Raw genomic sequence first — 14,602 nt, forward strand, 5'->3', positions numbered from 1 at the left:
TTTGAGGGTTAATGGTAACCAGCGAAACCTCCGGTAGCGAAATATCTCGCTCTGTAATTTTATGCTGGGTAGGTTATTTTCCTGGTTGTCGTGAAAGTAATTTCAGTTTTGAATATAATTCCGACTTCCTTATATATAAGGGTATAAACAACTTGCAAGTTGTGAGCTTGTAGACTGTATACATGAATGTATCGTCATAATTGTAGAATTGCGTTGAACTTGTTGTACATATTTCTTCTCAGAAACTTTGCGATTAAAGAGTTATACTCGCTGTAACAAGGCTGCTGTTCAATTTCGATATTGAATTGTCTGCAGATATGCGTAATGGTCGCATGTAGATAATCGTATCGTCGTCCGGATTGTATATTAGCAATTTATCACGGAATAGTTGATTTCTGTGAAGATCTATGAAATGTCGTTGACTAATAATACAGCGGCGTTCTGTGTTGTAAATAGCCTGAGCAATTATCTTGGCGTGGGCTTATAGGCGGCATCTGGCATACAGTTGATAATCAACTTATGCGGCGTCTTGAAACGGACTGTAGCTAGCAGTAGCTATATATGGACGAGTGGCTGAGTATATGGAAATAGATCTTCTGGGTGAAGGAGACAGCCCGAGTCAAAGCCCGATTAGTATATATATATATATATAAATATATATATGGCTTGCCGTGAACAGCCTCTGTGTTTAACAGGATGTGGGATCGTGGCGCTTGCCTAAAATGGGCCGCATGGATCATCTTATCATATTCAGAAGTAGGTATTCACGAAGTCTGGTGATAAGTGTCTAATTGATCGTTCTAGATCTATTTAGGCCAGCGAACATCACGTCTCGTCATGGATTCAACAGAACCAATATCACGATTGTAGTTCTTATACTTGATATCGATGATCAACTTGTCTATGGGTTGATCTTCGAGAGACTTGTGAGGGAGCGTTGATAGTTTAGCGAAGCTCTTGTATAGTCCCTCGATGTCCTTCTAGATGATGATGATCTGGATTCAGGTGTCCTTGGCGCATGCCTTAGCGAAGCTTCCTCTGCGTCGGTCCGGGGAACGATATGACCTTCAGCGAAGGCTTCCGTGATGTCTGATGGTCGAGTCCACATCTAGGGATGAAACGCATAAGGTGATGATCTATCCTGCCTTCGCGAAGTCCTTGCCCAGGCTGTATCGAAGGCTGTACATCTAGGTTCTTTCCGCCGAAGCGAAGGCTGTACATCTAGGTCGCCGTCAAGGTGGTCCGTGACTTCCTTAGCGAAGGTGACATCGTCCTGGCTGCTACGTTGGCGGGGGTGCCTCTGGGGTGCTGTCACGTTGGAGCCTTAGCGAAGCTTCGGACCCTGCTACCGCAGATATTGGTCCTCCATGATGTTCATAATTTGTCGCATCATGTCTTCTGGGATGGTCTGCGGCGAGGTCGTCGGTGCTTTATCTGCGGTGTTAATGGAGGGTCCACGGAAAATCGTCCGACATCAGTGTAGAGGCATCAGGCTGCATGGTGATCTCTGCTGATGTCGTTGTAGCTGTCCCGGTGCGTTTCTTGTGGCGTGCGTCGGGGATGATGATCAGCTGATCATCGTAGAGGTCCAGGTCATCGGCTGGAACAATCTCGGTTGAAAGTCCTAGTAGACCGTTGATTTTCCCTCAGAGGTCGGCGCTGCCCTGGGTGTCGCGGCGTCTGCGTTGAGTGTTGGTAATGATGGGACCCTCAGGGCGATCGCCATATCTGCGTTGGTACATCAGGCTGCATGCTGATCTGTGCGACATCGGTCAATCTTTGATGTACATCGGTATGATGACCGGCTGATCATCATACAGGCCCAAAACTTCGATGGGAGCGGTCACCGGTTGTTGAGATGTAGTAGAAAAACCCTCTAGTCTTCTGCTGCGGCGATGGGATGTCTGGGGAAGCAGGATGCTTCTTGGAGATGGCGGACTCGTCCCACACCTCTCCACCACTCTAGCGGAACACCACCACACGGGGAAGTGGCCAACAGCAGTAGACTGGCGAGGGGTTTCGTGTATCAGTCATACTAGACTCTGCATCGCGACCTATCTGCTGTGCGTGCCAAGCGCCAAAGTAAATATTAATAAAAAGGTAGAATTGGATAAATTAGTACGCAACTGCAATGTGAATATAATAAACATGGGCCGTACATCATATTAAAGGCGGATCAGCAGCAGCATAAAAAGCGTAATCTGCAATAGTACAGAATTTTCATCAAGCGTAATCCACTGAAACAAACCACGGCGTCCGTGAATAAACTGTAGAAAAGCGACTAAATATCAATATATAATCGTTGAAGGATACTAGCTAAACCTCTATAGATGTCTATCACGAGGTAACTAACTAAATATAATTCAAAGGATATAGTGTGTCGGGAGACACAAGCTCTCGATCCAGCTCACTGGGGAAGAAGGAGAGTGAGGCACATGGGTAGAGGTGAAGCCCTCGTTCAGCTTGTGGAAAGGAGGTAACTTCGTGGTGAATACTAATTAGTGATTTTAAATTGAAGGGAGCTTCAATTAGGGAGATACAAGTGTTCCACTATGTTAGCAAGAAGAAGAAGACAAGAAGAAGACAATTGTTCAAACATAAAAGAGCATGAGTCAGGATAAGGAAAAATGGTGTTAATACTCATGCAGTTGGTCTATGAACATGTGGACACTGTTTCAACAGCGAGGTAATCCTTGTTTGTTTTCAGCAACCTGATACATTCTGTGTCTAGTTCCACATTGACAAGAATCCTTGGAGGGTGGGAGTTGTCATACCAATTACTGGATAACGCTTTTACTGCTGCTGAGAGATCCTAAAAGATAGGGACTTTTCTAACATTTGGCCTAAACTATGTCCTCGAGATTCGTATAATTCGCACGTTATGAAATCGAGTGTGGTATTTCATTTATTACCCACATCTTACATGCATTAAATTGACAAATTAGCGTATTTTTGGTATTGTTATGGTTTCAAACCGAAACCAGTTTCATAAAGAGGTTGCAGAAGAATGTTGTTCTGTAGTACACTTTTTGCATGACGTTACACTGTATTGACGTCACTACGCTTTCATCGTCTGCCCCCTTGGTAACCGACCTCATGATGCATGTCAGTTGCCATCGCCTCGTACAGCCTCCAACTTTAACTACTCCATGGCACCCCGTTTCTTAGTTTGCAGTTGCATCACTCAGCTAACCTCACTGGCTTTTCAACGTATATAATGTCTCAGTTCGACTCACAATTAAACAGCGATACTGCACCGTTCGCAATGTTTACATTCCCACAATGCATATAAGTTGTAGAATAAATGAATTCACGTGTTTGTTATGAATGAAAGTAGTTCCGTCACAACGTGACCTAATTGAGAGGTCATCGGTTATCCAATCAAATCGTTAGAATCTCAGGTCAAGGCGTTACGACACAGGTCAATGAGATACGACACTCGTGTGACGTACGAGATTAGAATGAAACTACCCATACGTTGACCACATGGGTAATAAATGTCATTGTATCCCAAATGGAAACATCAAAGCTCATGCTGTTGATCACTGGACTGTCTGGTCGATTATTTACAGACCGCCAGCATACAGCTGGAATATTGCTGAGTGCAGCATTAAAAAGCAAACAAACAAAACATACAAAGTGTGAATCTAATTCCAGTAAAAAAAGGTCTTCTTCTTGACTAGTCTTAGAAAATACATTTATTGTCTTACCTATAAACAAATATTTCTTGGATTGCCAGTATTCATTAAGTTTAACGATGTATGGATGGTCACCGAGCATGGACTGAAAGAAAAACGTCACACATGGTTATCTGAAATGTAACTTTTCTTGTCGTTACGACGTCTATATATACTACTCACAAGAACTAAAGGAACACCCACCATTGGAATTCTATGTGTTGCAATACCCCCCAGCTATGACAGATTAACATTAGCCATATGAAACAGATGAGCATTCTATCATTTCTTTTGAGTACCTTCGTTTTCTCTTGTTGCAGGGGTTTTAAGAAAGTAACTTTTTCCTGGCTAATTTTCCACTTGCCCTGATTTTTATGACATAATCATGATGATGAAATTATGACAGAATAAATTAACATGGTTTTTGATGTTAATTTTCACTGGACTACTTATCGAAAGTCATAAATGGCACAGAAGGATAACTCTACTTAATTACCATTGCAAAATTTAATAGCTACATTTTGAGCAGATATGAAATGAAATCCAAGTTTATTTGCAGTTTGAAACCGTAAGCAGAGATTATTTAGTAGCCCACGGACAAGTAAGATACCATTATTTGATTGCCCGAAATGAAAACTGACTTGTCCCGGGCGTCGGGCGATGGGATTTTTGAACCCCTGTGTTGTTCATGTGAAGTGATACGATGGGGATTTTCTCATCACCAGGAAAACAGTTTAACAAAAGTGTAACCTGTAGATAAGCAACCTCTGTATACAGACTGCTTTTTTGTCCTTAAAATTCAGATAAGCTATCTATAGTATATATCTAAGAAGCTTTGAACAACAGTGTTAGTTCAGAACACACTGGGAACAGAATGAACGGGAAAAGATGGGGTTTTTCAAAAATATTTGGTCATTTTCTTGTATTGAACTGGTTTCTTATTCTGGTTTAGAATTACTGATGATTCTCTGGAATATGACTCTCTTTGCACTGTTAAGTATCAGGAGCGGAACTTGTGAAGGTTCGAAACAAGTTCAATGAAGCTATAGACAGCCTCAGCTGTGTCAATTGGAGAAGGGACTTACAGCTTATGTTTTTTCAGTCTTGGCATGTTAGTTTCATGTGAAAGTAGGGCGGTGGGGTAGCCTAGTGGTTAAACCATCCACACACTGAAGACCTGGGTTTGATTCCTCACATGGGTACAATGTGTGAGGCCCATTTCTGGTTTCCCCCGCCATGATATTTCTGGAATATTGCTAAAAGCGGCATAAATCATACTCACTCACTCACTCTTGTGGAAGATGAAGTAGAAAGTATTATATGGATTAAAAACCAACATGAATCTATTTTGGGGTTGTTTTTTATCCTTTGAAAGCTTGCCTCCAACTGCTGTTTCCATGAGATGAATGCAGAATGCCATGATAACCTACTTGCATAGCTGCCTCATCATTGTACTGCTATTGTTTCCATGGTAACCTACCTGCATTGCGGCCTCATCCTTACACTGCTGTTATTTCCATCGTAACCTGCCTGTGATGTTGCCTTATCTTTACACTGCTGTTATTTCCATGGCAACCTACCTGTATTGCTGCCTCATCTGTACAGTGCTGTTTTTTCCATGGTAACCTACCTGTATTGCTGCCTCATCTTTACAGTGCTGTTTTTGCCATGGTAACCTACCTGTATTGCTGCCTCATCTTTACACTGGTGTTGTTATTTCCATGGTAAACCTAACTGTATTGCTGCCTCATCTTTACACTGCTGCTGTTTCCATGGTAACCTACCTGTATTGCTGCCTCATCTTTACACTGCTGTTGTTTCCATGGTAACCTACCTGTATTGCTGCCTCATCTTTACACTGCTGTTGTTGCCATGGTAACCTACCTGTATTGCTGCCTCATCTTTACACTGCTGTATTGCACTCTCCCCAATGATCTGCTTCTTCTCCAGCACCTGCAGCAACAAGTACCACCATCAGCTACACAAGGATGCATGTGACATCATGACGTACACATCTCATACAGCTAAGTATTGTCAGATCGTAGGTTTTGGGACATCATGCATTTTCGGATAGCAGTGCTTACTCGATAAAATTATCTCATGTAATAAGTTTGTGACATGTTTTAAAATTGTTCATGCGATAACCTGGATAAGAATGGATGTTCATAAGTGTCCAAAAGCCCATAACATGAGGATACCATTATAAGCAGCACATCACATCATGAGCTATACATCACATCATCAGCTGCACATCACAACCTGAGCTTCACATGACATGACCTATACATAAAATAATGAGTTAAACATACCATCATGAGCCACACATACCATCATGAGGTATACATACCATCATGAGCTACACATACCATCATGAGGTATACATACCATCATGAGCTACACATACCATCATGAGGTATACATACCATCATGAGCTACACATACCATCATGAGGTATACATACCATCATGAGCTACACATACCATCATGAGGTATACATACCATCATGAAGTATACATACCATCATGAGCTACACATACCATCATGAGCTACACATACCATCATGAGCTACACATACCATCATGAGGTATACATACCATCATGAGCTACACATACCATCATGAGCTACACATACCATCATGAGCTGAGCTACATACACATACCATACCATCATGTATACATACCATCATGAGCTACACATACCATCATGAAGATATACATACCACATACTACACATACCATGATGAGCTACATACCATCATGAGCTACACATACCATCATGAGCTACACATACCATCATGAAGTATACATACCATCATGAGCTACACATACCATCATGAGCTACACATACCATCATGAGCTACACATACCATCATGAGCGTACACATACCATCATGAGCTACACATACCATCATGAGCTACACATACCATCATAGGCTACACATACCATCATGAGATATACATACCATCATGAGCTACACATACCATCATGAGCTACACATACCATCATGAAGTACACATACCATCATGAGCTACACATACCATCATGAGCTACACATACCATCATGAGATATACATACCATCATGAGGTATACTACACATACCATCATGAGCTACACATACCATCATAAGCTACACATACCATCATGAGCTATACATACCATCATGAGCTACACATACCATCCATCATACCATCATGAGCTATACATACCATCATGAGCTATACATACCATCATGAGCTACACATACCATCATGAGCTACACATACCATCATGAGCTACACACATACACATACCATCATGAACTACACATACCATCATAAGATATACATACCATCATGAGCTACACATACCATCATGAGCTACACATACCATCATGAGCTACACATACCATCATGAGCTACACATACCATCATGAACTATACATACCATCATGAGCTACACATACCATCATGAAGACATACATACTACACATACCATCATAACATATACATACCATCATGAGATACACATACCATCATGAGCTACACATACCATCATGAGCTACACATACCATCATGAGCTACACATACCATCATGAGCTATACATACCATCATGAGCTACACATACCATCATGAGATACACATACCATCATGAAGTATACATACCATCATGAGCTACACATACCATCATGAGCTACACATACCATCATGAAGTATACATACCATCATGAGCTATACATACCATCATGAGCTACACATACCATCATGAGCTACACATACCATCATAAGATATACATACCATCATGAGCTACACATACCATCATGAGCTACACATACCATCATACCAGGAGATATACATACCATCATGAGCTATACATACCATCATGAGCTACACATACCATCATGAGCTACACATACCATCATGAGGTATACATACCATCATGAGCTACACATACCATCATGAGCTACACATACCATCATGAAGTATACATACCATCATGAGCTACACATACCATCATGAGCTACACATACCATCATGAAGTATACATATACCATCATGAGGTATACATACCATCATGAGCTACACATACCATCATGAGCTACACATACCATCATGAGTATACATACCATCATGAGCTACACATACCATCATGAGCTACACATACCATCATGAAGTATACATACCATCATGAGCTACACATACCATCATGAGCTACACATACCATCATGAAGTACACATACCATCATGAGGTATACATACCATCATGAGCTACACATACCATCATGAGCTACACATACCATCATGAAGTACACATACCATCATGAGCTACACATACCATCATGAGCTACACATACCATCATGAGCTATACATACCATCATGAGCTACACATACCATCATGAGCTACACATACCATCATGAGCTACACATACCATCATAAGATATACATACCATCATGAGCTACACATACCATCATAAGATATACATACCATCATGATATACATACCATCATGAGCTACACATACCATCATGAGCTACACATACCATCATGAGCTACACATACCATCATGAACTACACATACCATCATGAGCTACACATACCATCATGAGATATACATACCATCATGCTACACTATCATAAAGATATACATACCATCATGAGCTACACATACCATCATGAGCTACACATACCATCATGAGATATACATACCATCATGAGCACACATACCATAATGAACTACACATACCATCATGAGCTACACATACCATCATGAGCTACACATACCATCATGAGGATATACACATACCATCATGACATACTACGACATCAAGATATACATACCATCATGACTATACATACCATCATGAGCTACACATACCATCATGAGGTATACATACCATCATGACTATACACATACCATCATGACCTACACATACCATCATGAGCTACACATACCATCATCATGACCTACACATACCATCATGAGCTACACATACCATCATGAGACATATACATACCATCATGAGCCTACACATACCATCATGAGGTATACATACCATCATGAGCTACACATACCATCATGAACTACACATACCATCATGAGCTACACATACCATCATGAGCTACACATACCATCATGAGCTACACATACCATCATGAGCTACACATACCATCATGAGATACACATACCATCATGACCTACACATACCATCATGAGCTACACATACCATCATGAAGCTACACATACCATCATGAGCTACACATACCATCATGAGCTACACATACCATCATGAGCTACACATACCATCATGAGCTACACATACATACCATACCATGATGAGTATACATACCATCATGACCTACACTACACATACCATCATGAGCTATACATACCATCATGAGCTACACATACCATCATGAGCTACACATACCATCATGAAGATACACATACCATCATGAGCTACCACATACCATCATGAGCTATACATACCATCATGAGATATACATACCATCATGAGCTACACATACCATCATGAGCTACACATACCATCATGAGCTACACATACCATCATGAGATACACATACCATCATGAGCTACACATACCATCATGAGCTATACATACCATCATGAGCTACACATACCATCATGGGTTACATACCTACACATACATCACACATACCATATGAGCTATACATACCATCATGAGCTACACATACCATCATGAGCTACACATACCATCATGATACACATACCATCATGAGCTACACATACCATCATGAGTTAGGTATACATACCATCATGAGCTACACATACCATCATGACATACCACATACCATCATGAGCTACACATACCATCATGAGCTACACATACCATCATGAGCTACACATACCATCATGAGCTACACATACCATCATGAGCTACACATACCATCATGAGCTACACATACCATCATGAGCTACATACCATCATGAGCTACACATACCATCATGAACACATACCACATACCATCATGAGCTACACATACCATCATGAGCTACACATACCATCATGAGCTACACATACCATCATGAAGCTGGTATACACATACCATCATGAACTACACATACCATTGCAGTAGTACATACCTCGGATATACATACCATCATGAAGCTATACATACCATCATGAAGCTATACATACCATCAGCATGAGTACACATACCATCATGAGGTATACATACCATCATGAGCTACACATACCATCATGAGCTAACATCCTTAAGTGGCATTTAGAAGCTGGTATGATGAAGTGGAACACTTTTATGGATAGACAACTTCTTTGTTGCAGTAGTAACTTCTCGGATTACATACCATCATAAGATATACATACCAACATGAACTACACATACCATCATGAACTATACCACATACCATCATAAGATATACATACCAAGCATGAGCTACATACCATCATGCTTTGGTATTCAGAGACCTTGGCATACACCAGGCTGACACATGTTGACATTGTTGAAATAACAGAAATGAGAATAGCAGGTTGAACTAATGAACAACTGACAGTTATCAGAGATGCCAACCCTGAATCTAAGAAAACGGAGTCATGACTCACTCAATCTTGCCACCCTGAACACCACAGGTGCAAGTTGGGGGTGAGTTGAGTTGAGGGTTGAGGGCATGTTATCAGCTCTGCCATTCTGTTTCACTTTCACAAAACAGACTAAAGTCATGCATTGGGGAAAAACTTTGTGAAGCTTCACAGTCAATAACACGCAATGTACATAATTGACACCCAAAGGATCGGCTCTGCCATTCGCTAAGCTTCTGAATGGGGTTAACCAGTGTTCACTCAAATAAATCACCAGTGACTTACACCCAAATTGTATGCGCTACCAGTGTAAAATAAATTCAGACTTTTACAAAAATTAAGGTTTTTTACAGAGAAATCGGAGATCAGATTTTGTATTTGAAAATTGGAGTAACTCTGCCAAAATCGGAGTGGTTGGCATCTCTGAGTTATTTCATACATACTTCTTTTCTTGAAGTGTATTTCAGAAAAGGATATGATGAAGAGGATCAAGTTATATGGATTGTCAACTTATCTATTGCAAAGGATGTGACGTTTCAGTCACTTGGTTGACAACGGTATTAGCATCTACACCCGAAACATCCCATATATTGCAATAAAGAAGTTGTCAATCCATACAACTTGTTCCTCTACAAATCTTCTTGCTTGTGGGCGATAAGGATTTACAAACCTTGACTGCATAAAATTTCTTCTCATCTTCCCTCTGTGCCTTGAGAACATTCCCATAAGCTCCCCTTGCAATGATGTCTATCACCTGTAGACAAACACAAGCTGTGACGAGACTTCTCACCAACACACAACTCTTGCAAATTGAATAGTAACAATACACCTTCATGTCTATTACACTGATAGATTAGGATAGATGAAGGTACAAAATTACATAGAATGTTATACCCCCTTTACACAGGACGCGGCCATTCTGATTTCTTTGTGGTTATTTCTTGGTTGCTGTTGGTTGCATGGTCGTACAGGGGAGCCAGAAGGAAGGCACAAGTGTCGCTGAAAGGACGCGCAGGATTCTCGAAGATCGCCACAAAAATGCCAGAAATGTACATTTTGGTTGTACAAGGAAGGCAGATGGATCGCCGGAGCAGTTACACAGAAATATGTTGTTCTTGAAGTTTGGTGACTGTTGATCGTCCTGATCATTTTTAGAATCCACAAAGAAGGCAGATAGGTTGTGGCTAAGTGTAAATGGGGCCTTACAAAGAAATATTTCAGAGTGAATGATATATTTGTGTGTAAAATGCCGTACACCAGTTGATTCTTCAACCATGTGAGCCCAGTACTTGTAATTAACGTGTATATCTGGCGTTGGTTGTCGCTCCATATGCAGACTGATAATCGGACTCATTCGGAGCTGAGTAATCAATCAATAATCAACTGTAATTGTCAACCACGCTACAAAACTCACGTGGGCAATAACAAGACACAATCATCATGATCATATCATTATACAAACAGAACAGGCACTGATTAATAGTTTAAGACTACAATCAAGACGATTGAGGATTTTTAGTGTTGACACACGCATGTGATGTTGTTTACATTGCAGTTTTTAAAGTCAGGAAACAGCATCAGTTTTACTTATGCCATCAAGTTACAAACATACTGTAATCGTATATATTTTCACGGGGTGCAATTTTCGCGGAAAGTTCACAAAAGACCTGTTAGCGCAGTTGTTTTTTCACGCAATTCAAACACCTGAGTGATGGTATCCATCATAGAGTTTTCACAACCGATAGACATGCAATGATCAAAGCTTGCCGCCATAATTGAATCGTGTTTACTAAACCAATCAGAGAGAGAGTTGGGATTATACTTGTGTCAACATGACAACACCTGTCCCATATGCGAGATCAACTGACAACGAATTAAGGAAGAGTGTATACTAGGACTTACGATAATTAAACATAGAAATCATAAAGTAGTGCTTGACATTTATGAACACGTGTTGTTCACATGGTCAAATCATTGATTGGCTGCATTAAACAAATTGCATGTTGTTCCTACTTGAGTATTTGTCATGACTTGACCATGAATATTTCGCTTGGTATGATTATTGATGAACAATCTTTTTCTACTAAAAGCGAAAATTAATCCAACCCGAAATTAACTACGATTACAGTAACAAGGAGAAATATATTTTCCAAAGTTCAATTTGTTGTTTAATTTTTTATGAATATCGTTTTGTCTCCCATGCCCATTGATAATGGCTGGCGCAAGTGAGATCGATTGACTGACCAATTACAGCACTACTGCCACAATATTCATCAAGATATGACTTCTTTGACTGGCATTCTAGAAGTGGAGGAGATGAAGAATGAGGACGATTTTTTGTGGATACAACTTCTTTTTTCTGTATCGGCGATGTTGTCCTCATTCTTCATCCAGATAATCAAACAGTTACTTTTTTTCAGTTTACCTCAAATTCTTGATCTTCCAGGTCTCCTCTGACGGGGAAATCTGGTAAGAAAAGCGCCTCAGTGAGGGGTACCCCCCATAGATGAGGTTGTTCTTCTCGACGTGGTATATTGGCTCGCCGGACATCCCGCGATGAACCGATGCGGAACAGGCGGTTGGAACTACGGGACTTCTCTCTCACAAAAGATGCATTGGCTGACAAGCTCTGTCAAATAAAAATAATGAGGACTAAAACTGACAAGAAAGAGTAATGGATACTGTTGTCTAATCCTCTAATACAAGGAGTATATGATTATAGACAGCATGAGAGGTGTCTACATAATCATAATCATGCACCTTCTTCCTTACTTGTCCTGTTGGTCATGTTATCTGTCAGATGACTCCACACTACATACTCCCCTATCAACAGAAGGCATGTCCAGGGGCGCAATGTGGGGTCTTGGCACTTTTTCGCCAACATTTATTATCAGCATGTTCAGCCTCATGTTGGGCGCTAGTGTAGTGGCCATAAAATGCCAAAATTTCCAAGTCCCTTGATCATGTTGATGGGATTGGAAGCAAGGACCTTCAAATCCGAAGTTGTACGCCTTGTCCGTGGTACCAAGTATATTATCTGTGAGAGGACTCCATGCCCCATGCTACACAGGATTTGGCAGTGGTATTTTCTCATAGTATATAACTAAGAAAAAGTAAGTCCACAAAGGATGTGTTCCATCTCGCTGCATTGTAAAGCTCGGAAATGTGGTTGCGACTTGTGAAAATACAGAAAAACAAACAATTTCTAGCCCAGAATTAAACAATGTGCAAAATAGTGAGATTTCTAGGTCAAAGCATATTAATCACTGAAAACACTGAACCATAAACCATATACTCATTCCCCGTTAACATGACAGCAAACACATTGTGACAATCCCACATACAAAAAAATCAACTGGTGACAAAATTTTGACATTCACCTGTGTGTCCGGTACGGATAAGGCTTTCCTCAGCGGTGCTTTATCGTGACTGTTGCCCATATCCAATGTGACATTTTCTACAAAATGCGTTTGTAAACATCTATACGAGATTTAGATGACCATTTCCATTTTGTTGACATGAAAACCCTTTATGATCAAATTTCATGTCGTCCATTGATATTGCCGCTTTTCCTGTTCCGGAAGGTCATACTACACGATAAACGTAAACATCTTCTCGATATATTTGTATGGAATTAATTTACATCATTAGTTTCATAGAGATATGCATCTTATCAAAGAAGCACAGATGTGTTTATCTGGGGGAATTATGTATTTTGTTCAGGGACAAAAACACCAATATATTATTGTTATCGGTGTGAATGTATGGTAACTTTGTAAATGAGACTAGCTTGAGGCATCAAGCTTATCTCGAAAGTTATCGCAAGTAGCCGTTTGATTCTATTTCCGTAAATGGCCGACGACATCTGAATGTTTAACTCGGCAACATGTTGTAAGGTGTTTGCAAAAGGTGGATGAGTTATTTTCCGGCTATGTGTGTGAACCTTAATGGAATTCAAAACATTCGCAAATTCTCAGAAACAAGACCCAACAACAATGTACCGTGAATCGACGCTTAGTGTGTGATAAACTGTTCGTTATGTGGTGCTCAATTATTTTATTTTATGCCGCTCACAACTTTCCAGTCACGTTTTTTGTGAAGTACGGAGATATAACAAAGTAATGTAGACTGACACGTGATACAACACCAATGAAAGTTATGCATTAACTGTTACGAGATTGATCATTCTATTGTGATTCATCGTTTCGTGTTTAACACGTACCGCACTCATCAATATCCTAAGTGCATATGTCGGTGTTCTGCTACTTCTGGACTAGGCAATCATGTAACTGACAGGCAATCCACGAAAATAGGATAGATCATATGCACTCTAAGTCAGAAAGCCTGACAGCCTGGCATCTGA

General features: G+C 40.4%; 1 protein-coding gene across 1 annotated transcript in view; it reads right to left on the reverse strand.

The window, feature by feature from the left end:
- The window catches only part of LOC124264345 (ribosomal protein S6 kinase-related protein-like), a 33,379-nt gene extending 19,576 nt beyond the window's left edge, over nucleotides 1–13,803 (reverse strand). Inside the window, exons 1-5 of the mRNA XM_046699101.1 lie at nucleotides 13,620–13,803; nucleotides 12,665–12,868; nucleotides 10,910–10,993; nucleotides 5,562–5,630; nucleotides 3,711–3,783 (exon numbers count right to left, since the gene is read on the reverse strand). Coding sequence (XP_046555057.1) covers nucleotides 3,711–3,783; nucleotides 5,562–5,630; nucleotides 10,910–10,993; nucleotides 12,665–12,868; nucleotides 13,620–13,679 — 490 coding nt within the window. The 5' untranslated portion in view covers nucleotides 13,680–13,803. The remainder of the gene's footprint in view (nucleotides 1–3,710; nucleotides 3,784–5,561; nucleotides 5,631–10,909; nucleotides 10,994–12,664; nucleotides 12,869–13,619) is intronic.
- Between the last annotated feature and the right edge of the window lie 799 nt (nucleotides 13,804–14,602).

This window comes from Haliotis rubra, unplaced genomic scaffold (genome assembly GCF_003918875.1).
Source record: "Haliotis rubra isolate DU_JTF1 unplaced genomic scaffold, ASM391887v1 Scf92, whole genome shotgun sequence".
NCBI classification, from domain to species: domain Eukaryota; kingdom Metazoa; phylum Mollusca; class Gastropoda; order Lepetellida; family Haliotidae; genus Haliotis; species Haliotis rubra.